General features: G+C 66.6%; 2 protein-coding genes across 2 annotated transcripts in view; both read right to left on the bottom strand.

Moving 5' to 3' along the window:
• Nucleotides 1-776: 776 nt before the first annotated feature.
• LRRC3 (leucine rich repeat containing 3) lies at nucleotides 777-1,685 on the bottom strand (the record flags this gene model as incomplete). The annotated part of the gene is made up of 1 exon (XM_084232780.1): nucleotides 777-1,685. The coding sequence occupies one exon, from the start codon at nucleotides 1,683-1,685 to the stop codon at nucleotides 777-779; it is 909 nt and encodes a 302-aa protein (XP_084088906.1).
• Nucleotides 1,686-8,952: 7,267 nt separating this feature from the next.
• LOC311170415 (transient receptor potential cation channel subfamily M member 2-like) overlaps nucleotides 8,953-25,379 on the bottom strand; it is a gene marked incomplete at both ends in the record, with an annotated part of 42,669 nt that continues 26,242 nt past the window's right edge. The window contains 20 exon segments of the mRNA XM_084232779.1: nucleotides 8,953-9,078; nucleotides 9,550-9,666; nucleotides 10,504-10,605; nucleotides 11,925-12,030; nucleotides 12,638-12,724; nucleotides 13,079-13,175; nucleotides 14,574-14,643; nucleotides 16,381-16,468; nucleotides 16,814-16,946; nucleotides 17,180-17,361; nucleotides 18,277-18,460; nucleotides 19,824-19,995; nucleotides 20,386-20,518; nucleotides 20,956-21,074; nucleotides 21,919-22,132; nucleotides 22,606-22,661; nucleotides 22,665-22,718; nucleotides 23,238-23,383; nucleotides 23,507-23,630; nucleotides 24,295-24,606. Of these exon segments, the coding sequence (XP_084088905.1) occupies nucleotides 8,953-9,078; nucleotides 9,550-9,666; nucleotides 10,504-10,605; nucleotides 11,925-12,030; nucleotides 12,638-12,724; nucleotides 13,079-13,175; nucleotides 14,574-14,643; nucleotides 16,381-16,468; nucleotides 16,814-16,946; nucleotides 17,180-17,361; nucleotides 18,277-18,460; nucleotides 19,824-19,995; nucleotides 20,386-20,518; nucleotides 20,956-21,074; nucleotides 21,919-22,132; nucleotides 22,606-22,661; nucleotides 22,665-22,718; nucleotides 23,238-23,383; nucleotides 23,507-23,630; nucleotides 24,295-24,606 (2,622 nt within the window).

Below are 25,379 nucleotides of genomic sequence, written 5' to 3'. Positions count from 1 at the left end.
GGGCGCGGGCTGGGGGAGAGGGAGGCTTCCTGCCGGCTGCTGGCCCCCCACACCCCCCCCCCCCGCCCCGTCCGGGAGGAGCCCTGGGGTGCAGGAGGAGGCACAGCAGCCACTTGGAGGCTGGGCCTCCGGCAAGCGGGGCTCAGGAGTGGGGAGCAGAGCGGGAGGGTCAGTTCGGCGCTGACCTTGCCCCCTGTCCCCCGCACCCCCCCTTTGCCAGGTTCCCTCGCTCTTCTGGGCCGGGCTGCCCCCCTCCGGGCTGGTGTGATCCGAACCACGCTTGTCACACGTTTAACAACAGCTCGTGTTCAAAGGTTAGTCTGAGGCGCCGTCCACTCGCTCCCGGAACCCGGGCGTCCACTCCCGGCTCTAGAGAGAGGCCTGTGGCCAACGCGCTCAGGAATCAAGGCGAGTCGGGCCCATGGGGGCATCCTGCGCCTTCAGCAGGCAAAGTGCTCCCCCAGCCCCCGCAGAGGACCCCGCTCACGGCCCCACCGGGGCCACCTCTCCATCCCCAGCCCGGCAGCCACGCGGGCCATGCGGAGCCGAGGGACACGGACCCCCTCAGGGCGCCTGCTTAAGTCCAGCAGGGCCGCTTCCGGGCAGGCCCTGGGCAGCCCTCCGTCCCCCAGGCGTCTCTCTCCTGGCCCCGCAGGTCTGGTGGTGCAGCGCCGGCCTGGGGGCACCGGGCCTGCAGCTGGGCAGGGCTTTTGGGGACAGCGCAGGCTTAAGCGGCCAGCAAGCTGGGGAGCGAGCTGGGGAGGGGTGCCGGCGCTCTAGGGCGCAGGGCTGGTGGGGTCCACGGTCAGAGGGGCGCTGGGCAGCGACCTCAGGTACTCCAGGTGCTTCCTGGCGTCCTCCCGGTTCTGGCGCACATAGCACACTACGTAGGTGATGACCATGGCGAACCAGCCGAACATGGTGACCAGCATGGCCACGTCGGTGGTCCTGTGGAGGACGCTGCAGAAGCTGACGCCCGCGTCCAGGGCCTGGATCAGCGGCTTGCCCACGTACTCCTCCTGCACCGCGGTGTGGCAGGCGATCTCGTCCACCGAGTCCGGGTCCAGCCTCAGCTCCCACAGGGCCTCCTGCAGGGCACACTCGCAGTGCAGTGGGTTGTGGGACAGGCGGATCTTGGCACTCAGCTTGCCCAGGGCGTCCTTGGGGATCCGCCGGATGCGATTGTGGGACAGGTCCAGCAGCCGCAGCCCCCCCGCCAGGCCCGCGAAGGCGGCAGGGCCGATGGACTCGATGGCGTTCTGCGACAGGTCCAGCTCCCGCAGCTGGCCCAGGTGCTGGAAGGCGCCGTTGGGGATGCGGGCGATCCTGTTGGCATCCAGCTTCAGGAGCACGGCGTCGGCGGGGATGTCCCTGGGCACCTCCTGAAGGCCCCGGGAGCTGCAGTGGACGGCCACGGCCCCTGAGTGGTCAGGGCACTGGCAGCCCTGCGGGCAGGACGTGCCCAAAGGCAGACAGAAGAGGAGGAGGAGGCAAGACCCGCCGGGGGGGCCCGGGGGGCCCATGCTGCCCGCGCCGGGCGGGCTCGCTGCTCTGCTCAGGGGCGCGGCCGACCCTCCACCCAGGGCCGGGCCAGCCCGAGGGCACTGACTGGGCCGCAGCTCCCTGCCGGTGGGGGACGCGATGTTTCCTTTGGTTCTGGAAGAAACGAGGAGGCGCATCAGCATCGTCCACCGCGGTCCAGCCGGGAAGCCAGGCGCACTTGCACTTTTGGGGTGTCGTGGGCACATGAAAGCACCCGGCCGGGGGTCCCCATACCTTATTCTGGGAGAGCCCCAAAGCCACCCCAAGGAGCCAGGGCGGCGCCCCGCAGCGCCCCGCGCACCCCCGGCCAGCGCGCGGGCAGCAGGGGGGTGGGGGGGGCTGGTTGGGAGCTTCGGGGCCTCGACACTGGAGCTCGGAGCTCGGAGCCGCCTCCGGCCCGGCCCTGCAGGGGGGCGGAGGGGCGGGCGCGGAGGCCGGCGGCGGGGGAGGGGGGGTGGAGGGGGGGGTCGGGGGTGGGGGGGTCGGGGGTCGGGCCGGCGCGGGCGGAGGCAGGCGCTCCCGGCGGGGCGGGGGGGGGGGTCCTACCTGCGCGGCCGCGCCCAGGCGGCTCTGCCAGCGACGGGCGCCGCCCCGGCCTCAGCCTCGGACACTCCGGCTCGGCCGGCAGCCGCGGGGCGGGGCTGCTGCGGGGGGGGGGTGGGGCTGCTGCGGGGGGGCTGCCGCGGGGGGGCAGCCGCGGGGGGGGCTGCTGCGGGGGGGCTGCCGCGGGGGGGCAGCCGCGGGGGGGGGCAGCCGCGGGGGGGCTGCTGCGGGGGGGCTGCCGCGGGGGGGGGCTGCCGCGGGGCGGGGCAGCTGCGGTGGGGGGGCTGCCGCGGGGGGGCTGCCGCGGGGGGGCTGCCGCGGGGGGGCTACTGCGGGCGGGGGTTGCTGCGGGGGGGCTGCTTCGGACGGGGCTGCCGCGCGGGGCAGGGCCTGGGCGGGGCCTGGGCGGCGTGGGCGGGGCAGGGCCTGGGCGGGGCCTGGGCGGCCTGGGCGGGGCCTGGGCGGCCTGGGCGGGGCAGGGCCTGGGCGGGGCCTGGGCGGCGTGGGCGGGGCAGGGCCTGGGCGGGGCCTGGGCGGCTGGGCGGGGCAGGGCCTGGGCGGGGCGTGGGCGGTGTGGGCGGGGCGTGGGCGGCGTGGGCGGGGCCGACATTCAAGGACCTGACAAGGGCCGGTGGGCGGCGCCTGCCCGGGTCCAGCCCCGCCGCCCGTAGGGCTGAGGCCGCGGGCGGACCGCGGGCCTTACTGGGGAGCGGCCGCCCTCGCAGTCCCGATCCAGGGCCCCCGGGGCCGTTGGCGGGTTAGGTCTCGGCTCGCCTGGGCCCCTCAAGAGCCAGACCCGTCCCCGCCACCCTCGCGCCCGCCTGTGCGTCCTGGGCTGCCCGGGGCCCTCCCCGGGAAGGTGGGGTGTGGGTTGCTGGGGCCCCCAGCGCCCTCGGGAGCTGTTACGGCAGCATCGCTGCGCGGGGAAGGACACGCAGGAAGCCCCGCCTTCACCTCGTGCACACACGTGCACACGCACCTGGCCGCACCTGGCCGCACTGGCCGCACCTGCGCCTGCGGTCAGCGTGGCGCTGGCCCCCGGAAGCCCCCAGCAGGCCTGCGCGGTGGCTGTGGATTGGCTTGCGTTGCTGTCGCGTGTGTGGATGGGATCTTGGGTCTGTGTGTTTTCCTCCAGCTTCCTTCCCTCGGTCACCTCTGCTCTCCAGGGCCGGTCGTTGCTCCTCATCTCTCCCGAGCAGGGTCTGCCCAGTGGGTGCTCCAGACTGCAGATCCCCCACCTGCGCGAGGGCGTTTGGTGTGTGTCCGTGTGTGTGTGTGTGTGTGTGTGTGTCCGTCTTCGTCTGCACAAATGGTCTTATTTCCCTTGGGTGAATACCCAGCGGTGACATGTCTGGGTTACAGTGGTTGTAGGGTTTTACACTCCCCAGGAGTGCTTGCTGCACCTCCTCGCAGCACTTGGGGTGGCCAGTCTTTTCAGGCATTCTGGCAGGCGTGCTCTCATCGTGGTTTCATTTGTATGTCCCAGGTGGCAAAGGTGTTGAGCACCTTTTCTGTTTGTTTGCCACCATCTGTCTTCTTGGGGGGAATGTGTTGTTCAAATCTTTCCAGGTTGTTTTCATGCCACCTTGCGACTTCTTTGCACATACTTTTAGGATCATGCGTAAAGACTCTTCGCAAGAATTTTACAGGTCAGGTTTTGCATCTGGGTCTACTATCCATTTTAACTTTATCCAAGTTGAGTTTTGGTCAAAGTTCATTTTTTGTGTCTTTGGATATCCAGTTTTCCAGCATTGTTTGTTAACAAAACTCTCCTTTCTTTACCGAGCCGCCTTTGTACCTCTGTTGAAAATCCGCAGTCCATATATGTATAGGTTTCCATGTTCAGCTGGATTACCTTCCCATTTTAAGGCCAATATCCCAAGCTGTCTTCATTGTTGTAGCTTTATAATGATCTGAAATCAGGTCATTTCCTAAATTTCCAAATTTTGTCTCTCATGAAGTTCTTTGGTCATCCCAGATGCTTTGTGTTTCCCCATGAATTTTAGAACCAATGTGTCAATTTCTACCCCCCCAAAAAAGCCAATGGGGATTTTGTTTCGAATGGCATTGAATTTTTAGATCATTTTGAAAAGCTAAACATATTAACATCCATGAACATGGTATACCTTCTCATCAATTCGTAGTTTTTCCCCATGTTTTATGATTTTCTGTTCATAGATCTTGCAATCTTTCTCAGATTTGTAGGTATACTTTATGTTATTGTAAATGGTATTTCTATTTCAGTTTATGAATATGAGTGAGAGCAAATGGCCTTACTCTTCCTGACCCTGGGCGAGGCATTCAGTCTTCCAACATTAAGAACACTGTTGTCCCCAGGCATGTGTAGGGAGTGTGCTTCTATTACCTGTTTGCAGAGAGTCACTGTCAGCAAATGTTTTGTGCTGAATCTTTTTCAAATGTGGTAGATTATATCGCTACATTTTCAAGCATAATCACCTTATGTTCTTGGGAGAAACCCCACTTGGCCATGACGTATTTTCCTTCTTGTATGTTGTTAATTATTCGGTGGCAATACAACTGTTGAAGTTTTTCTTTTCCTTGCCTAAGTAATGGTCGCTTGAACTTCTCAAGGAATTGTCCATTTCATTCAAGTCACATTTATCAGCATAAAGCTGTCCGTAATCTCCCATTATTATTATGTCCATACAGAGTGAAAAATGATCTTCCTTTCTCTTCCTGACATTGGTAGCGTGTGACTTGTCACTTTTACTCATCAGTCAGGATGGAAGGTTTTGGGTTTTTTATTTCACTCATTCAAAATAATTTTTTAAAATTTATCCATTTTATTGATATTCAAAGAACAGGTTTTTTGTTTCATTGATTTGTCTAGTGTTTTGCTTGCTCCTCCCCACCACCCACTCCACTCCCCACCCCCACCATCAATTTCCATTCTGATCTTTAGCGTACATTGATTTTAATTTTCTCTTTTTGGTTTCCTAGGATAGAAGCTGTCCTCACTAATTAGGGACCACCAATCCTCTAATACAGATGTTTGAGGGCTATAAATTTCCCTATGAGTCCTGCTGTTGCTGCACCCCAGAAATTCTACTGCTGTCTTTTCACGGTCAAAAGTTTGAAATAGTTTCTGACTTCTTTTATGGCCTATGGTTTTAGAACAATATATTATTTAATTTCCAGTTATTTGGGGATTTTCCAAAGAACTTTATGAAAATTATTCCTTTAAATCCATTGTTGTCAGAGAACATACACCATATGTTCTGGATTTTTAGAAATTTATCAACTCATTTCATGACCCCAGATAGTCTGCATCATAGTTCTGTGAGTCTGTGTGTCATCTGTGAATGTTCTATAAGTCCTGAAGTCACCTCTGCCACTGCCTGGCTCCAGTGCTCCACCTCATCACTGACATTCAGTTACTTGCACTGTTAGTTACCCAGAGAGGGTGTTGCGGAGCTGGCTGTAACTGTAGACTGTTCTGCCTCTCCATCTGTTTTTGTTTCATGCAATTTGATTCAGATGAGTGTCCCCTGGATTAGCCAGCTGCCTTTCCATTGTGAAGCAACCCTCTTATCAATCCCCAGAGCCTTTGCCTTGAACTCTGTCTGACATTAATAGAGCCCCTCCAGCTGTCTTTTGATGAGATTAACGTGAGATATCTTCTTCCATTCCTTTTAACTTCGTATGTCTTTATGCTTAGGATTTCCATAGCATCAGAGTATCTTTCTCTATAAATTTTGTAACACAGAGAAAAAAAGAATGACTTCCCAGGGGAGAAACCCAGCAGAAACCACCTTAGCTGTGTAAGCTCAGTTAATATCACCAGCAATTAGCCAGATGGACATCACATAGCCCTGACATGCAGGACCAGGACAGTCATAACTTGCCAGAAGTGCATAATCTCGTTCTGGCCATGAGGACAAAGCTCACACACCCAAGCTGAAAGACGTAAAGTGAACCATGAGCCCACTTCAAAAAGATGCCAAAAGAAAAGACTGGATTGAGTCTCTGTCCCAGTTTGGAGAAGATCAAGAACAACAGATCAAGAAAAGCTAACGGCAGGTGGGATCAGAGTAGCCCAAGGACCAGGTGGGAGCCCTGGTAAAACCTCAGGAGGTGAGACTGGGGCACAGCAAGGGGACTCCTGGCTCTGGTGATGGCCTGTGGTCGGCCGCCTGTCCCCTCCTGCTCCCTCTTCGAGGTCCCTCTGCTCAGTCCCTTTCCCATGTCTCCTGCTTCCTCGGGGCTGAGCTTGCTCGTGAGTCCATCTCCTCCCCCTGGCTGACTGCCAGGTGACTCCACTGCAGTGTGGCTTCTCCCCGGTCTCAGACCCACGTGGTGTGGGAACCCTGCCCACCCCAGAGGGAGGCTCAGAAGCTCCCACGTATGCATTAATCCCCCACCACAATATTATTTCTGCTTTAAATAGCAAATTTTCTTTTAAACAGACTAAAATAATATGAGCCGTGAAGCTGCTGGTATGAATTATACGCTAAACTGAAGACATGCCAAGACAGAACCTCCAAATTATAATTTTTAATATTTTAATGAAACAGATTAAAGTGGCTAAATCTACATGTGGAGTGAGACAGGCCAGGCACTCACAGCACATTCTGTTTACCAAACATTCCAGAAGAGGCCAGTGACGGGGATGGGGGCTGAGCATCATGTGTGCTGCACACTTACGTGTAAATACCCATACACACAGGTACACACACAAACAGGTTTACACAGGCACACACAGGCACACACAGGCACACACAGGTACACACGCAGGAACACACAGAGCAGCCTCCATCTGTGCACTGCAGCATCCACATTCTGCCCTACTTTCCTTTTGCTTCTCGAGTCCCTGACTTCTGAGAGTTCCGTGGTCCCCGGGGGGCCGACACCCCGGCCGCTCATCGAGGGTGCAGATGTCTGGGGGCCGCGGTGTCGGTGGCTGTGGGCACCCGAGGCTGCCGTCGCCTCCTGGGCCCGTGCCGCCCCCCACTCGAGCGCGCCCAGGCCAGGTCTGCTCCGGCCCGCCTCGCCCGGGGCCACTGACTCCGGGGTCAGCCGGCCGCCGCCTGTGCTTTGGATGACACGGAACATGAGAGAAAACCAGAGACGCGTGCCGCCTCTCCCCCAGCACGAGCTCCGCTGCCGCGTCTCACTGCCCCGCCGCTCCGTCCACACCGCCCGCCCTCGCCCCCGGCCTCCCTGCTTCCTCGCACTCAGGCCTCGCCGGCTCAGGGCTTCCCCGCGGCCCTGGAGCGGCCCCAGCCCCGCTCGCCCATCCCTGCCGCGGCCTGAGAACCGCCCGCCCGCTGCCCCCACCCCGCCCGCCCGCAGTCAGGCCTAGGCTCTGGCCACGCGTCCCTCCCGGCGTGCGCAGCAGTGGCCGGTCCGGCCCCACTCGGGGGCGTGTCCCCGGCTCCTCTGCTTGGTGTGCACGTGCCTGCGCATGTCCCTGAGTCTGCATGTCTGTGTCTGTGTGCACGTCTGTGTGCGCCTGTCTGCCGTACATGTGCGTGTGTGCACACGTGTACCTGTCTCTGGGCGGACCTGTGTGCGTGTGCACGTGTGTCTGAGGGTTTCGTGTCGTGTCCCTCCCCAAGGGCCCGCCCGGGAGCCCCACCTCCTGCGGGACTGTCTGGAGAGGGCCAGGAGGACATGGGGGTAGATGAGGTGCCAGGAGGCCTGGTGGGGCAGGACCAGTGTCCTCAAGCAGGAGAACGAGGGCATCCGGCTGCCCTGGGGCAGGCCGCTGAGCACAGGAGTCTGCGAGCAGGAGGGGGGCCCCCGAGACAGCCTGCCTGTCCGGCCACGGCTGTGGACAGGTCACCACGCGGTGAGGAGTCTGGCCCAGCCCGGGGGCAGTCACAGCCACTCAAGCAGGCCACAGGAGCTCAGCCTGCCCGGGGCCCATCGCCGAGGCTCTCCTGGGAAGGACGGCCAGTGACACGCCGCTGTGTCCTGCCCACTCTGAGGGGCCTTTATTTGGCACTGCCCGAGTGTTCGTCAGGCTGTGTCCGGGACCCTAGAAGGACTGCCCAGGCCCGGCGGCCCAGCAGCCGTGGGTAGGGCGAGTCCTCAGGGGCCCAGAAAGCAAAGGAGCGGGGGCGGGTGTCAGGGGGAGACCATGGGTTTGGACCTGAGGGCCTGCAGGCGAGCGCGGGGGACGCCACCCACAGGGACGCTGGGGCCATGGGCAGCTTGGTGGGGCCTGGAGAGGGCAGGTGCTCGGACACAGCCCCCAACCCCGCATGCTGGTAACCGCTCGGGAGCACCGGGCTGTGGGGAGTGGGCTGAAAGTCAGGGACTGGCGGTCCTCAGGGCTCCTGATGCTGATGGCTTGTGAGTCTGACACTAGACCAGGTGCCCCCAAGGTCCACGCCCACCACCCGCTCCGCCCTCAGCTCACAGGCAGGGACCCCTGGGACAAGCACAGGCAGGGACCCCACATCTTGGGGATGCAGCACTGGCCTCCTGCCCACTGAGGGGTGGAGATTCAGCACCCCACGATGCCCCCAGCCAGGCACAGTCTGTGGGGACACTCTGGAGGGGCTGGGCCCAAGAGGAGGCATGGGGACCCAGTTCTCCAGGAAGCACATCCCTGAGCTGCACGTGCTGGTCACAGTGGCATGGACTGGGGGTGTGGACACCAGGCCAATGACCCAGCCCCTTGACTGGCCTCCACCAGCATGGAAGGCAGTGAGACTGGTGGGGCCAGTGTCCATCCCTGCCCTGAAGCGTGCCCAAGACCAAGCCAGTACCCGCCCACCCGCCAGGCAAATCCCGCAGGCCCTGAGCTGGCTGAGGGGTGTCTGGTCCCAAACCATGCCGAGGGGCCAGGCCCAGGCCACTGGGCGTGTAGCTGTACAAGGCCCCGCTCTGGCCGTCCCGTCAGTAGTGAGCCTCGAGCAGGGCGGTGGCCTTCTGCAGGAGGGCACTGTGGCCGGCGTACAGCGGGAAGCGCCCGTCCACCACCTGCCATTTGAGGGATGTCGCTGCGTCCTCGCGCTGCAGGTGCTGTGGAGGGAGGAGCACCTGAGCGCCCGCCTGGCCCTGCCGGACACCCAAACCTCGGGCTGCGGGACTGGGGATGGTGCTGGGGCCCCTCTGGGCCTGGCCAGCGGTCTGGGCCAGCTGCTCGGGTCACCTCCCGCGGACGGGGCAAGACACAGGAGCAGGAAAGAGCCAAAAGCGCCTTCAAAGCCCGGGACGTGAGCGGGGGGCCTGCCGGCTCTCAGGGGAGCGTGGGGCACGGCTCTGGGTCAGGGAGGTGCAGGAGACAGAACCCCCACAGGCACTGGGCCGAACCCTCCCCACCAGTCCCCAGGTGCCGTCCACTCCGGTCACCCAGAGGGGGCCCTGGCGACCCCTGCCCTCTGGTGCAAGTCTCTGACCCAGGAAGCCTCAGGAGCCCCGTCAGCTCTGGCCCCGGCCGGAAATGGGTCGGGCCCCGGGGCTCCCTCTCCCGGGCGCCTGACGGGCACGTACAGCACTCAGCGCTCGCAGGGTCGCGTCGCTCTCGTCTGGGAAGTGGATGCTCACGGCCACCGTCTCCAGCCAGGCGTTGTCCGTGTTCCGAGGGTCATCCACGTACCCTTCGTACACCTGGGGACAGCGCAGGGTGAGCCGGCTCTCCGGGGGCCCCTGGGCGCCGCCCCAGCTTTGCTCCGGGGGGAGGCCCTCAGGTCTCCCTGCACCGTCCCGCCCTGGGGCCCTCTGAGCGTGGCCATCCAGCAAGCCCGAGCCCCGGGCCGGCCTCTCCTGCCCATCCGGCCGCGCTCCGTGGCCTCACTACCGCCTCCCGGCCTGGCATCCGGGGCACGGAGAGCAGAGCCTGGTGGGTCTTGGAAGGGCTGGACCGGTGAGGCCCGGCCAGAGGCAGACGCCAGAGGTGCCCAGAGCAGCCAGGTGACAAAGGCCCAGGGAGGCCCATGGGCCAGGGAGGAGCTGTGTCGGCTCAGGGATGGAATGTTCTGGAACTAGACGGGCGGTGCTTGCAGCGTGTGAAAGCGCCACGGCCACGAACTGCTCACTGCAAAGCGGTTCGTTTCATGTTTGCCTTTCACCCCCGTAAGCAACAACTTCACAAAGCAAGGAAAGTCGCGGCGTGTGCCCCCCGGGGCCGGCACCAGGGACACGGCCACTGCCTTCTCCCCGGACACGGACACGGACACGGGCCGCCATGACCTGGTCACACCCGCTGCTCGCATGAGCCGGCCACGGCGCCACGCAGCCGCGGGAGGGAGCAGGCGGGGCGCCCTGGCTGCAACGGGGAGCCCCACCCCACGGGGAGTTAGAGCACTGCACTCACTCCCGCTGGTCCCCAGCGCCGAGCCCACCCCAGCACACCCCAGCACACCCCAGCACACCCGGCAAACCCTAGCACACCCAGCACACGGGGGCTCAGGCCGCGGGAGGGGCAGAGAGCAAGGGGCCGCCCACCTTGGTGCCCTGCGCCAGCAGCGTCTCGAAGGTCGTCCAGAACTCACTCGGGAGGACCTGCTTCAGCTTCCGGGGCAGCGTCTCCCCTGGCTCCCGGGAGCCCTGAGCAGAGGGAGGCAGACAGAGTGGCCCTCTGGGGACCATCTCTGCTGGCCACTGGCCAGGCCCAGGCAGCCAGCCACCCCCGGGACCCGCAGGCGCAGAGTCCGGCAGCCCGGCTGCCTCGCCAGAAGGGCACGTTCCAGAGCCAGTGCCCACATCAGGCAGAGCTGGGCGCGTGCGAGCTGAGGCCAGCCTGAGCGCAGGCCGCGGGCCCCCTCGGCTCGGTCAGGGAGCCGGCAGCACACGCGCCGCCCGCCGCCGGGCTGTGATCTGCGCCTGGTCACGTCCTCTGTCCCTGTCTCTTGCTCAGCCCCTGGCTCCGGTCACGCCTGTGGTCACCTGCCCCAGGACACACACCCGGCGCCACGGTCGCCACCCCTGGCCATCCATGGGACCCTGTTTGCTGTCCCGGCACTCCCCCCATCTGCCCGTGGTCCCCCGCCCCATGCCAGCTGCGACAGCAGCGTCCGGGTACTCATCCGGCACCCCAGTGGCCAGCCAGGGCTGGCAGGGACCCACTCAAAGACCCCCGTGGTGGACGCCACGTCAGGATGGGCCAGTGTCCTCCGTGGGGCGAGCGAAGTACCCAGGGAGGCGGCCGCACCCCACACCCTCAGCAGGAGCGGCGGGTCACGGCTGCCCCGGGCCTCAGAGCCTGGGCCGAGGAGCCGCACAGCCGCGCAGCCGTGGGAGGGCAGCCACTGGCCCCAGAGGCCCTCGCTGAGCTGGATACACAGGCCTAGAGAAGATCCCTGACGGTGCGTCCCAGACTCGGCTCACCAAGGCCGGGCTCACCACGGCACCCCCAGACACGAGGTGGGCGCAGAGGGCGGCTGATCCGGGAGCTACACCTCAGCAGTCTGGCTCCTCAGACCAGAAAATCCGGCACCTTCCACACTCCAGTTCTGTCTGTGCCCACACGGCCTCTGGTGCCCCCAGAGGCCTCCGCCCCACAACCATCCGCCCGAGCCGAGGGGCAGGGTGGGCAACACCCGTCCTTTGGGCCTGAGGCCCCGGCGAGGGTAGGGGTGCCCCAGCGACGCTCGCTGCACAGGAGCCGCGAGCTCCCGGGAGCCCGTCCACTTTGGCACAGGCCCTGAGCGTGGGCCGGGTCGCCCGAGGTTTGTGGTCAGTTCCAGCGCGTCGGGACCTCGGTCCACAGCAGCCACCTGAGGCGGGAGCTGCCCTCTGGCAGGGAAGGTCCTGGCCTCCATCCTGCGCATCCGGGAGGGCAAAGAGCCCAGGCCGACGGCGGGCGGGGGCCAGGCAGCAGGTGGTGGGGGGCGGCCCGGACCAGAGAGGGACCAGAGCGGGCTTACCCCGGGCAGGGCCCAGTGCTCCCAGTCCGCGCGCAGCATCACCAGCACCTCCAGCACCATCCTGCCGTTCTTCCTGCAGATGGCACCGTCCTGGCTGCGCTGCCAGCTGCCAACAGGGTGGACCCCTTCCTGAGACCCCGCCCGGGAAAAGCCTCTCCACCGGCAGAGGGGCCACCCCCGTGACGTCAGGGTGCCCCCCTCCCGTGACACGGGGAGCCCCCGCTGGAGCTGGCTGGGCTGGGGCTGTCGGATGCCCCCTCGTCCGCGAGCCAAAGGCAGCACGGGTGGCGGCGGAACCAGGACAACGGGTCACATGGCCACGCGTGTGCGTGACCCCCGCTCGCAGCCCCGGCGTGCAGCCCGTCGCCTGGGGGTCTGCGCGACGCTTGCACACGGTGTGTCTCCTAGAACGTGCCTGTCGGCAGGGACGCAGCTGTGTTTCGCTCGTCTCTGGCGGGTGCGCCCCGCCCTTGTTCCTCCTCCAGGCTCACGCCACGGGGGACCTGCTGGGCAGCCCCCGGGCAGAGGGGGCAGCCTGGGCTTGTCCAAGGGACAGGCATGTTTCTGCCTGTGTCTTGGGGCGACCCACGTGTACCAGACCCTGCCCTGAGGCTGCCCCAGCACCAAGTTCAAGCTGTGTGCTCGAGCCTGCGGGGCCGGGCCGGGGGCTGTCGAGGACGCAGGGTGCTGTGGGCCGGAGGCAGCGTGCTCACCGGGTGATCACGGGCTGCAGCGTGTGGTTGGGTCCAAAGCAGCGCAGGCTTCCGCGTCCTTGCAGCCCCGTGCGGCCCTTGGGGTTCCTGCAGGCAGGAGGGGTCTGCTCAGCTGCTGCCCGAGAGCCAGAAGGGCCGGGGGGCACTGAGTGGTCAGTGGGCAGCATGACCACCCCTGCACCTGCCCTGGCCCAGGGTCCCCAGAGCCCAGGCAACTGGCCTCCACAGGAAGTGGGGGAGACTCAGATGACCCCCAACACCCATCGAGTCAGAGGCTGAATCCTCATCACTGACCAAGACCTGCTGGCAGCAAATCTTTGGGGGCCTCCTCAGGGTGGGGCGGGAGCGTCAGGTTACCTTGGGGTTGGCTGAAAAGGGGTCTCCTTGGAAGCAAAATGCTGCCCCACCGCGGACAGCTAGAAGTCAGGGGGCCCCACCTGCCGGCCGAAGCCGTTCGCACCCACCACACCTGAAGGTCCCAGCGCCTGAGCCGGCAAGGGGGCAGCGCCGGGCAGCCCAGGACCCAGAGGCCCGACGGCTGTAGCCACAGACAAGAGGGCACCGCTCTGAGCCCTGGGCCCTGCCCGTCGCTGGGAGCCCGCATCGAAGCTGTCTAGTCAGAGATGCCCCTAGCGAGAGAGGATCCGGCTGCGGCCATGCCGAGGGGCAGGGGCCAGGCCCCGGGGTGGGCCGGGGCAGCACTCACAGCGGGCGCCCGTCCTGCGCCACGGAGGCTCCTGGGCGGCCACGGGGCTGCAGGAGGCCTTGATGCCCCAGCCAGATAAGACACTGGCAAGCAGCGAAGCTAAAGAGCCTCACACCGTGGGGCGGAAGATCTAAGATTCCTTCATTTTTTGTTCTTGGTCTTAAAGAGAGACAAAATTTCCCAAAAAGTGCACTAGGCTATAAATTACATGTACCAGCAGCCTGCAAGCAATTGGCACGGAAAATTACCGGTTTAGAAAGTAGTTACTACACAATCGGCCCAGTTAACAATGGGAGACCATTGATCGTCCGTATCTGACAAGCAACCAGCACAGCAATTATAGCAAGTCCTTTGGTTTTTGAGAAGTTTCCTTTTTATTTAGAAGTTTCCTAGGAAAGTTTTAAATGAAGTGGACTGTGTTAAGGACTTTCTAGGGAGAAAAAGTCCTGAGAGCCGAGCAGCCGCTGGTCTCCGGCTGAGGCCATGAGAGTAGAAGAGTCTTTTGAGGCTGAGGCTCTGGCTGACAGGGGTGTCCTGGCGGCTCTCCGGCGTCTGAGGTCGTTGTCTAGGGGAAATAACAAGTTTCAGTGTTAGGTCTGGTTTTTTATCTATGAACCTTGAAGGCGACCGTCTAGCTGGGACCCGCAGAGGCCAGCAGTCCCTGGGAAGAAAATACACTCGTGGTTTCTGCTTTACACGTGAGAATGTACTTTTTTGATTACTAATAATGAATAAATAAAGACCTGCTGAGTCTCTCGGCAGGAGATACCAGCACCTCACCAAGGGCCGGTGACTCCTCCTTCTACCTCATGCCCTTCCCCTCAGCCCTTAAGTTTCAGCCCTTAACGTGTCGCCGAGGCCGTCTCATCCTTTCCGGAACCCCCGACACGACATTGTGCCGGAGGGTGGGCCCCGGCACCACGGGGCCGTCCAGGGCATCGCAGCTGATCCCGGACAGAGGTTCCAGGGCGCTGCGGCCAGGCGGCAGGACGCAACCCAGGAGAGAACAGGGACAGTGACCGCCGAGCCCCAGCTGGCCCGGGCCGGCCCTCACGGGCTGTGGGCCGAGGGGGGGCCCCCCGCGCCTCTCCCCAGGCCCCTTGGGAGCACAGGCCCTGCCCGCAGGGGCAGACCCTTGCCCGAGGAGTTCCCGGGGTCGCTCTGGGGCCTCCCACCCAGACACCCCCACCCCCCGGCTGTGAGGAAGCCCAGGGCCGCAGGGGCACGCACCTTCCGAGGGGTCCACCGCGTCCTCACTCTTGGCCGGGTAGTCAGGCGGATTGTAGATGGGGAACTCTGTCTGCGGGAGACGTGGGTCCCCTCAGCCCTGCCCAGTGACTGCTCAGGCACCCACAGCCAAGGCACCCAAGATGCCCCCCGGGCGGGAATGTCCCCCACGGTCCTCTGCCCCAAAGTGGGCTGCCTCCCCTCCCAACCAGCTCCAACCCCAGCACTGAGCGGAACCCTGGCCCTGGCCCAGATACTGGCAGGACAAAGACTGGGTGGTGTTGCCTCCTGCAACTCTGGCTGTTGCCAGCCCACGGGCCCCACAGGCCTGACCCCCAGGAGCCCCCCCGGGCCCGATTCCCGGCTGGCTGAAGTACAGGGGACAGACTTGTGTTCTCTCGCCCACTTGACATGGCTTGGACTCCGATGTCTCCAGGAGCTGCCCCCTGGCAGCACGATGCCCAAGAGGACCAGGTCCATGGGCCAGGACTCCCCCTTGGAAGGCCCAGTCTGGTCAAGCCGGGCTCGTGCCCACAGCCCACCTCTAGGCACAGCCAGACCCCTGCCTGGAAGCTGCCCTCTCTCGCTCCCCCAGGCGCAAAGCAGGCTGGAGGAATGCAGTGGCTGGCACAGCCGCCCACTCACCTAGGTGGGGGGCGCGCTCCCCGCCCAAGCTGGCTTCCCTCAGGGTACTGGCCACCCAGCGCAGCACTCTGGCTGTCTCGGCCACCTGGAAGGCACGCATGTCCCCAAGGGGACTGTCAGCACCGGCCCCTGCATTCCTGTTGCTCCAGCCACCTGCTCCCCGGGCCGGGGCCAACGGCCAGGGCGCTGGGGGGCTCATCCTGCTTCCCAGGGTCAAGGCTGCCCACGGCCAGCATCACTAGGGGGAGACAGTGACCTCTGAGGCTGGACACCTGAGCCCATGGAAACAACAAGGGCCCCGGAGAGACAAATCCGAAGTCCAAGGAGAGCGTGAGGCCTCACACCTCACCCCGCCAGGTGCCCTGTGGTCCTTAGGCCTCCCGGAAGCCAAACGGCCTCAGCACAGGGCACGAGGGACAGCTGTGACTAACGGGCCGGGAGAAGGCATCTTGGAGCAGCTGCGCCCATTCAGGGGAAGTCACCAAGGCCAGGAGAGAAGGTGACCAGCAGATCCCAAGCTGCAGTGTGCCCCAGCCAGGGGCCAGCTGACGGTGGCCACCCCAGTGCAAGGGTCACACCACCCCCAGCACGGCGCAGCTGGGAGGAGGCCGCACTCTTGACAGCCACGGAGAGCCTGGGGCGAGAGGGGACCCCGGCGCAGAGGCCGGGGACACCAGAGCAGAGCTCCCTGCTCCTCTCAGCAGGAGGGGCGCAGGCAGCCTGAGGGCCTGCAGGCTCCAGTCCAGCTGCCTCCAGAGCGCGAGCACCCATGGACTCGTGCGCCTGTGCCCAGGGGCTGGGGCTCCTGAGGGTGAAATGTGCGCTCACTCTCCGGTTCCAGACGCCAGTTCTAGGCCGGGCCGGGGGAGTTGTGCAAGAAATGCAGGCTAGGCTGGTGCCTGCACAGGTGCCCAGTGCACGGGTGGGGACGCATGGCCGGGTGGCCGGGCGGGCGGGGGACAGCCGCACTTATGCCCATCACACCCCTCTGTAGCGCTCCCGCAACCGAGCCCAGCCGGCCTCAGTGAAGACTCGCGTCCAGGCCCTCGGAGCTGCCCGCCTCGGCCTAGGGGCGCGGAGCCAGCAGCTGCTGATGGCAGGCCCAGGGCTGTAGTGGCCGGGCCCTGGGATCCCGCCCCCCAGAAGGGCCTGGGCCTGGGCCCACCTGCTCCTCCAAGGAGGCCAGTCTCTGCTCCAGGGAACCCGGCTGCTTTGGACGGTCCATCTCCAGCAGGTCCACCACGGCGTCCACCCTGAGAGAGGGCACAGCTGAGCCCGGCCAGCGCGTCACAGGGGGTGACCGGCACCCCGAAAGCAGCAGGGAGGGAGGCCGGCGGGGAAGCTGGGCTGAGCGTGCCAGGCCCGCGCACAGCTCACCGCTCCTCCAGCAGCTGCCCACAGGCTCCCACCTGCCCGTGACCTGCCCCTCCGCCCACTGGGCTGCCTCCCTGGGGCCAGCGGGCGGCGGAACTGCAGGACCACGCGCAGGCGTCCCCCCCAGGTGAGCCTCACCGGGCCGCCCTCAGGTGGGCACGCGCTGGTGCCTGCACTGCAGCGAGGGAGCCCCGGGCGCCCAGGGGCGCCGCCCTGGCGCGTACTTATGGCTCATGTCTTGGATCTTTTGGTCCGACCCCTGCTGCTGCTGCTGCTGCAGGTAGTGGTCCTTCCGGCACGCCTCCCAGTCCAGAAGCTCGGCCTCCTCGTCCTCCTCGGCCTTCTCCAGTGCGGTATCTGGGGGTGGGGGGCAGAGGCACCTGAACCCGAGGCGGCCGCAGGGCCCCGACCCACGTGCAGACCTGTCCAGGAAGCGTCTGGGCCCCGGGCGGAGCCGCCCGCCTGCCGTGGGAACTGGGGGTTCAGGCCCGAGCGGCGTCCGTGCCCCCCGATCTTCCAGGACACACACCCTCGAGCCACGGGCCCCCTGCACCCGGGGACGGCCAGCGCAGGCCAGTGGGGCGGCTTACTGATCGGCTGGTACCCCCTGCAAGGGGTCTGCCGGCCCATCCTCTCGCAGAGGAGCCACAGGTGGCTGAGCAGGATGAGGGGCGGCGGCAAGAGGGGCCTCCTGCGGTACTCCTCTGTCAGGCTGTGGCGCTGGAACTTCCAGATCTGGTCCGTGTTCTCTTTCATCTGCTGGAAGGTGTAGCTGGGGGACAAGAGGCACCACCGTTAAGACAGCGCCCCGCGGGCCCCGGCCGAGTGGGGGGCCGCAGCGAGCGCAGGTGCGGAGACGCGGCCGAGCTGGCCCCCCAGACAGGAGGGGAGACACCCTCAGTGGAGGCCCAACGGCCCGCGGGCCCGCCAGGCAGGGGCGCTCCCGGCAGTGTCCTGGCGCCGCACGCCCAGGTTTACAGGCCAGCTCCCGCCGCAGCCCCGGCGGCCCCTCGGGTGGGGTCTGAGACGAGGGGCTGCGGCTGCCCTGCCGGCCCCTGTGGCCCAGCACTGGGTCCAGCAGCATCAGGAACGGTCGCCCGCAGGGGACAGCGCGGCGGCTCCGCTGATGCCAGGGCAGAGGGGGCTGTCCCCGGGCGGAGGGGGCGGCGGGGCCGGCATGTCCCTCTGGAGGGTGCCCGCAGCAGTGGCGCCTTCCGCGGTGAGAACCGCACGGGCCTCCCCACGGCGGCCGCCGGCGCCCGCCCGCCCACAGGGATGCGTCCGCCAGCCTCGCCTGGGCAGCGGCTCCCTGACCGCACGGGGACGCGCCCGCAGGAGCCTCCGCCCCAGGACCTGACTCCTTCCCACACACCACCTGCTAACAGCGGCCCCTCTGCCGGCCGGGAGCCCCGGCGCCGTAGAGCCGCTCCCTGCAGTGTGCGCGCCCCGGGCCCCTCCAGCAGAGCCGGCGCCCCCACGGCCCGACCCCGGGGTGGGGGAGAGCAGGACGCGGGGGAGACCGGCCCTCGGCTCCCCAAGACACGGCACCAGGCCCGCCCTGTACAGACGCGGCAGCCGTGACCCGCAGAGGGGGACGCAGGTGCCAGCCGGACAGACCCGCCCGCGTCCCGGGCCTGCTGGGCGGCGCCCCGTGGCCTCCCGGGAAGGGGGCGCCGGTGCCACTCACTTGAACATGGCGATGAGGAGGTTGAGCAGCAGGATGTTGGTGAAGAGCAGGTAGACGCAGAGCAGGGTGACCGTCAGCCACTCGGGGAACGCGGGCTCCTGCCGGGCAGCATCGCTCTCGGGGCACTTGGGCTTGTAGGGGTCCGTGCCGTTGGGGCTGCAGTGGTCCAGGCTGAAGTTCACTCCTGGACCGAGGGCGCCCCAACAAATCACCAGGCGCCCCGAGCCGGGGGCCCCAGAGAAGGCCCGAGAGAGACACCCGTCCTGCCCCGCACCCTCCGCCAAGGGCGGCTCCACTCCAGCCCCACGCTGCGGCCCGCCCGCTTCAGCTTCTCCGCCAGGCCCCGCCGGGCCCCGCGACGCTGCTCCAGGGGGGACGGCGGCCGCCACGACAGCTGACACGCGCCCCGGCCCTGCGCAGCTCAGGCAGGGGAAGAGGCTTCAGAAAGAGAAGCAGCGCTTTGGTGGGGCAGGGGGTCGCCCTCGGTGAGCGGTGGCCACACCGGACGCCCCGCAGCTCACCGACGCGCCCCCAGCGCGCACCCCGCGCCCCGGGCCTGTGCATTAGCGCCAAGGACACGCGCCAGGCTGCAGCGGCGGCGAACTCTGGGCCGCATCGGGGCGCGCGGCTTCTCTAGACTTGGATTTTTTAATTTTTCCACAGCGAGCGCGCGCTAACCAGCGGCTCCGAAACACGCGCCCCCGCTCCGCGCCGGGAAGAGCAAATCAAAGCCGCAGGGGAGGCCGCCGCACGCCCGGAGAGAGGCTGTCTCCACAGGCCAGAGACAACGCGGTGAGGGAGCGGGGAGAGGGCACCCCTGGGCTCGGCGCGGGCACGCGAATCCACGCGGCCTCTGTGCGGGGCGGGGCGGGGCTCCCTCACGATGGGCTCGGCTAGCCCGCGTCTGGTGTTCATCCGGAGGCTGCGGAAACGCTCTTCTCGGGCCTCTGCCCGGCACACTCGCTGAGGCACAGCTGCGGGGAAGCTGCGTCCCCTGAGGCGCGACCAGGCAGGAGGCCCATCGTGCCGCGGAGCACTACTCAGCTGAGAAAAAGGTGGGTCCTGCCGTCCACTGGCTGGACGTGAGGTGACGAGGCTCAGGGAAGTGAGTGAGAGACAGACGACGCCGGTGGGTTCGCCGCTGCGCGGAGGGTGAAGTGAGGCCAGTGCACGCACAGCCCAGAGAGGAAGGCGGCTGGCAGGAGGGGGCTCGGCCGGAGGGCGGCGGGGGGAAGCGACTCGGAGACAGTCACCACGCACACAAGCCGCGCAGTCCGGGTGCGGGTCGAGCGCACCCCAAACACCGGACGTCGCCACCCAACGTGGCTTCGATCAAACGCGTTTTTAAAGAAGCACTCACCGCCCGAAGACCCTCCCGCTTGGGGTGACCTTTATCGGGGAGGTGCTGTCAGCCAACCCCCCTTCCGGCCGACACCCCTGACTCCGGAAGCTCCCCCTAGAGTGTGAGGAGGTGGAGACCCCCCACCGGAGGCGGCAGGAGCTGAATGGGCCCCCCCCAGCCCCCGCAGCTGTCAGGCAGCTGTTACCGTCGATGTAGTCAGGGATCTGCCCAAAGATGGCGAGGTAGGACTGGAGGATGGCCCCCCGGAAGATCCAGTCCACCCGACGCTCGTTGTGGATGAGGATGGCCTGGTTGGCCACCCCGAAGGACACGACCCACAGGGCCAGCAGGAAGAGGAAGAAGAAGACGTCCTTCGTCTGCAGGGACAGGCAGCAGCTGTGCTCAGGGCCTCGCCGCCCAGCCCGCGACCCTGCAGCGGAGGGAGACCCCGACACCCACACCAGGGAACCCCGGAGCTCGAGGCGGGGAGCTGTGAACGCCTCACAACCTAAGGGGTGCTGGACACCCCGGAGATGTGGCCGGGGTCGGCCATGACCGCCAGCCAAGGAGAGGGACACCAGGAGCTGTAACAGGGATGAGGAATGAGAGGTGGAGATCAGGGAAGGCTGCCTGGAGGAGGTGACATACAGGCAAAGACCCAGATGGCTTTGCCAGCGCTGGGAGTCGGGGTGGGGCAGGGACCTGGACACGGACTGCGGCATCCGGGAGGGACTCGCTCGCAGCCGGCACCCAGCTCGTTCTCTCACCATCCGCTTCAACATGATGATCTTGGGCCCGAGAGTCTTGCTGACGGTAAAAATGTGCATGAACCGGAGGCAAAAGATGATGAAGTCCAGGGAGAGGATGACACGGCCGGGGTACAGCAACCCCGGGGTGAGCCTGCCGGGCAGAGGGGGTTGCTCAGGCTGCCCCTGCTGCCGCGTCCCACCCAGGGGGACCCCGAGGCAGAGCTGCGGCAGCCCCTGGGCCCTGTCGTAACAGCCGAGCGCTGCGGCCCTCCAGGAGCGCTCTCCGATGGCCAGAGCCCAGCCCCGCGGGCCCGCAGTGCCAGGAGGGGGGCCAGCGCCTCTCCCTCGGAGAACAAGGGGTTCCTGGCAGAGCAGACACGCGGCCGGCCCCAGGGCAGGAGGGAGGGGGGCTGGGGGAGCCCCTCCTCGCTCCTCGGGTCCAGGACAGACGGTCTCGGCCAGCGTGTGCCCGCCCGAAGGACGGGCGCGTTTCAGAGGCACTGGGGCTCACGGGCACAGCCAGCTGTCCCCGCCACCCGGCCTCAGGCGACGGGAGGGCGTCCCCGCGAGTGGCGGCCCGGCGCCCACCTGCAGACCAGCCCCGCCATGAACAGCAAAATAGCAGCGACGTCCAGCTGGTTCCAGGAGTCGCTGAGGTACAGGCACGCCGTCCTCGCCAGCCCGCTCCAGTGGGGGTTGCAGAGGAGCTGCGAGAAGCACCTGCTCTGTGGCCAGCAGGCAGGTGGGACCTCCCAGTGGCCTGGGGTCCCCCGGCCCTGCCCAGCCCCTGCCTGTTGGAACCGTTGATCCCAGGGGAGCCCAGCTGTTCGTTCCCACAGGAGCCCCAAGAGGAGGCGGAGGGTCCCGGCCACTGCGGAGCACCAGCTGGCCCGCCCGCACACCCCTGCAGGTACCGGCCCCTGGCTGCGCGACTGGAGGGCACGTCCCCGCGCATAGGCAGGGCCAGGGGCTGGCAGCCTTGGCACTGGGGCTGCCCCCTTGGTGGGGGTCTGGCTGCTGGAGGCCTTGAAGCGAGGGGATATAAGGGCCAGGAAGCCAGCAGGACAACCCTGCTCCCAGCAGCACCCCCTGTGGGCCCTGAACCCCAAACCCAGCCCAAAGGGTCACATTTGCCACAAGGGGGTGCAGCAAGGACACACCTTGAGATTAACTGAGCCCTGAACCCTGGGAGGGACCCACCCCCAACAAGTCTCTGATCTCCTGGGCCTGGGGGCTCAGCGGTCTGGAGGGATTCGGGGGGGCCTGGGCTCCAGGGTGGTGGAGAGGCCGCCAGACGCGGACCGGCCCCAGCAATACCCCTGCGCCCCACGGCCCGCGCCCCTGAGCAGCGGAGGGGAGATGGCGCTGGTGGGCACCCCCGGAGGAGCTCCAGCCCAGGGCACCCCCACACGGGGCACTGCCCGTGAGGGGAGTAGGGGACCCGGACAGGTTTCCAGGACAACGCGCTGCCCGCGGGGCCGGGGAGGGGCAGAGCGGTGGGTGACCTCCCCGGGGTCCCGCCCCCCACCCCCGGGCGGGGAGGGCCGCCACCTGCCGCAGCTCCTCGCACGCCAGCGAGAAGAGCCACACGTAGACGATGATCTCGCAGCACGAGGGCGCGGGCTGGAAGTCCGCCATCAGCACGTAGGCGAAGAGGCCGAGGAAGGCGCAGTAGGACAGCACGTTCAGGCAGAAGACGCCCACCGGCGCCGCCAAGAAGGCGCACAGGCGCCGCAGGCCACGCGCAGGCCTCGGCCTGGGCTCCCTGCGGGACACACCTGCCGTGAGAGGCCACGCTGCCCTGCCCCGCCCCGCCCCGACGCCCCAAGGGGCTCCAGACGATGGGCCTCTGCGCAGCGGCCCCCACGCGGCCTCGGGGAGGGGCATCCAGGTGGCCCCTCGAGTTGGGGCACAAAAGAGGCTTTTGGTACCTGTTTCCCTAGACTGTGATGAGACACCACTGCAGGTGGGGGAAGAGGGCAGGTGAGTGTGAGGGTAGGTGAGTGTGAGGACAGGTGGGGAGGGCAGGTGAGTGTGAGGGTAGGTGAGTGTGAGGGCAGGTGGGGAGAGCAGGTGGGCCCTGCAGGTCTTGGCATTGGACTCTGCACAAGGTTCCTTGCCCTGCTGCTGCCCGTGGCATCTCAAGCACTGGGGTGCAGCAGTGAGGACTGGAGACCCCTCACCCAGGCCCTGGGGATGGAGTCCTGCCCAGCCCGCGCCCCCCACACACCGCAGGACCTGAAGCCCACGAAGTCGGTGAAGAGCAGCGGGAAGACCACCATGCACAGCAGCACCTACCACAGCCCGTTGTCCACAGAGAGCTGGCCCTGCCACACGCTGGTCAGGAAGGCCTGTGGGCGGAGCAGAGGGTCAGGCCGGTGGGCACCTGCCCCTGGTCCCTGGGGGAGGGTGGTGGTCCTGCCAAGGGAGGGGCGCACAGGCCGTGCGGCAGGCGTGCGGTGGCCGGGGAGAGGGGGCAGTTGCCCGAAGGGGGCTCAGATCGGGCTTCTGGCCTCAGGACCCACCTCCTGCCCCCAGCGGCCAGACCCTGTAACCCTCATGGGGCAGCACAGGGTGTGCCACAGGGGCCGGGGGCCCGACCGCGTGGGCAGTGAGGTGCTCGGGACCCAGCACCCAGGAGCTGCCTCCCCACCTTCCCCCCCCAGGCCAAGTAGGGTGGCATTTGGATCCTGGGGCAACTGGGGGACCCGTGGGGCCCCAGAGAGACACCCAAGAGGAAGGCTCCTGCGTCCTCTGCCTGCACCCACCAGCCTGCTCCCCGCAGGAGCGGGGGCTGCCGCCTGTCTGCGGCCCCTCGAGCCGTGCCCGGGCCCCAGCAGCACCGCAACCCCGGGCATGACGAGGGTCACCTGGACGCCCACATGAGATGCGAACTTCTTGTCATCGGCCTCCAGGGCCAGCTGCAGGCAGGTGGTCTTGCCCCAGGCCTCCGACTGGCGGGTGAGCAGCTTCCACGCCCTGTCCTCGTCCTTCCGGTGGCACTCGGTGAACACCCCTGCGGAGGAGGGGCCTGTCTGGCTGCGCTGGGGCTGGCTTGGGGTGTCCCGCCCCGAGGGCACAGCCTGGTGGGCCGGGGCCGAGGTGGGGACCGGACCGGTGACCGCGGGCGCCAGCTCACCGATGGCCTTGTCCTCGTACTCGCCGGCCAGCGCCTGCATCTCCTGTGAGTCCGGGTGCTCCTCCTTGGCCAGCGCCTTCAGGATCTTGGTGCAGCCCAAGGCCGCGGCGATGCAGTCCCGGCTCTGAGGACCGGAGGCCGCAGTGAGGAGCCGGATGACGCGGTCGGGGGAGCCCAGACGCTCTGCCCAGTGGTCACACGCAGCCCCGGCCGGCACAGCCACGGTGAGCACCGGGTGGCCCGGCCCCCCCAGAGCCAGGAGCCCTTGCTGGGGTCAGCGCCCGCACTGGCCGGGCAGCCTGCCGGCTGGCGGCCCCTTCCCTGTCCTGCCTGGCAGGGCCGTGGGGCTGGCCCGGGCTTCCTTGCCTCTGGCCCATGCGGGCGCGGAGGGACCCACAGGGGGAAGGTTCCCAGCCCAGGCCAGCCCCAGCCCGGCTCAGGCGCCTTTCGAGCCACTGCCCACGCCTGGGACCTGGGCACGCAGGGCAGCGCCGCCCCTGCCCGCAGCAGCGAGCACCGGACCCTCAGCAGCAGACCTTGTCAGGACGCCCGGTGGGGCCTGCACTGGGCCGGGGAGGGCTCCAGGAACAGGGCGAGCTCCTGGGCGGGTCAGCAGAGCCCACCTGGCCGCAGAGGACTTGACCCTGAACCTGCTGGATCAGCGGGCAGCGGCGCCCCGCCCCCTGCACAGGCCCCGCCCCCAATGCAGACCCGCCCCCGCCACAGCCTGCTCCACCAGAGCCTGACCCTGGGCGCGCCCACCACCCACAGCCCCGGACCCCGGTTACCTGACCCCAGACGATCTCCGCCAGCTCCCGGCGGTTCTGGACGACGGCCCAAAGGAGAAGGTCCCGGACCGGGTCTGCGGTGAAGGCGTCCTGGCCGGGGGCGCCCCTCTGGGGGCAGCGCGGGCCCGGGCCCTGCATTGGAGGAGCCGGGGGTCGGGGCCTGGCCAGCCGGCATCCCAGGGCCTGGCGGCGAGGGCCCAGGACCCGAGGGGAGCCCGACCCCCCCTGCGCCTCCCAGCTTCCCGCGCCCACCCGGCAGGGACAGCCTCGGACACTCCGGCCAGTCCCCGCTGAGCTCATGTCAGGAAACTCCTGCAGCCTCGGCGCTCAGGAAATCTGCCCCCCCTTAGATCACAGACTCGGGGTCCACGGAGCGCCCGGGCCGGGCCTTCCTGGCAGCGCCCTGGAGACAGGACGTGGGCACGAGGACCGCATGGGCACACCGGCCCCTGGCCTCTTGGAGGTGGGGCCCAGCGCCCCTGGGCAGCAGCTGCCCCGAGCCCCTGAGAGAAGTGGGGACTCTCTGGCAGGAAGCCAGCAAGAGCAAGTGCCTCTTAGACCAGCAGGTCCCCGAACAGAGGCCCCGGAGCAAGGCCGGAGCCGTCCAGTGACTGCGCGAAAGGGCCGCCCGATGGCCTCTGGAGACCGGCCGGGCTCGCAATCGCTCGCGTGAATGGGGGGAGCGAGGGGCTCCGCGGGGTCTCACAGCTGGTGGGGAGGCAGCAGAACCCCACAGACTCGCGCAGGCCCTCGGCCAGAAGCACCGAGGCCACGTCCAGAGCGGAGGCGTCCAGGCCCCGCTCGCAGCAGCGTCAGAGGACACAGACACGCGGGAGGGGCTGCTACGAAAAGGCACCAGAGCCTGAAGGCTGGGGGTTCTGACCCTATCGTGCTGCAGAAAAGAGGGCGCTGCCTCTGGAGCCTCAGGTGGGGCGACCTGCCCCAGGAGCCCGGGGCCCTGGCGGGCGGGGGAGGAGACCCGTCCACCCGCCCAGGACAGCCTCAGGGGGTCACCAGGCCGCCCTCACCACAGAGGCGGGGCCCCTGTTGTCCTCCCGTGGGTGCTGCTTGGGCCCGGGAGCCAG

The sequence above is a fragment of the Talpa europaea genome, assembly GCF_964194135.1.
Source record: "Talpa europaea genome assembly, chromosome: 4".
Classification (NCBI taxonomy): domain Eukaryota; kingdom Metazoa; phylum Chordata; class Mammalia; order Eulipotyphla; family Talpidae; genus Talpa; species Talpa europaea.
The sequence above is the reverse complement of the archived record's forward strand: the minus strand, read 5'-3'. Positions and strand labels throughout refer to the sequence as shown.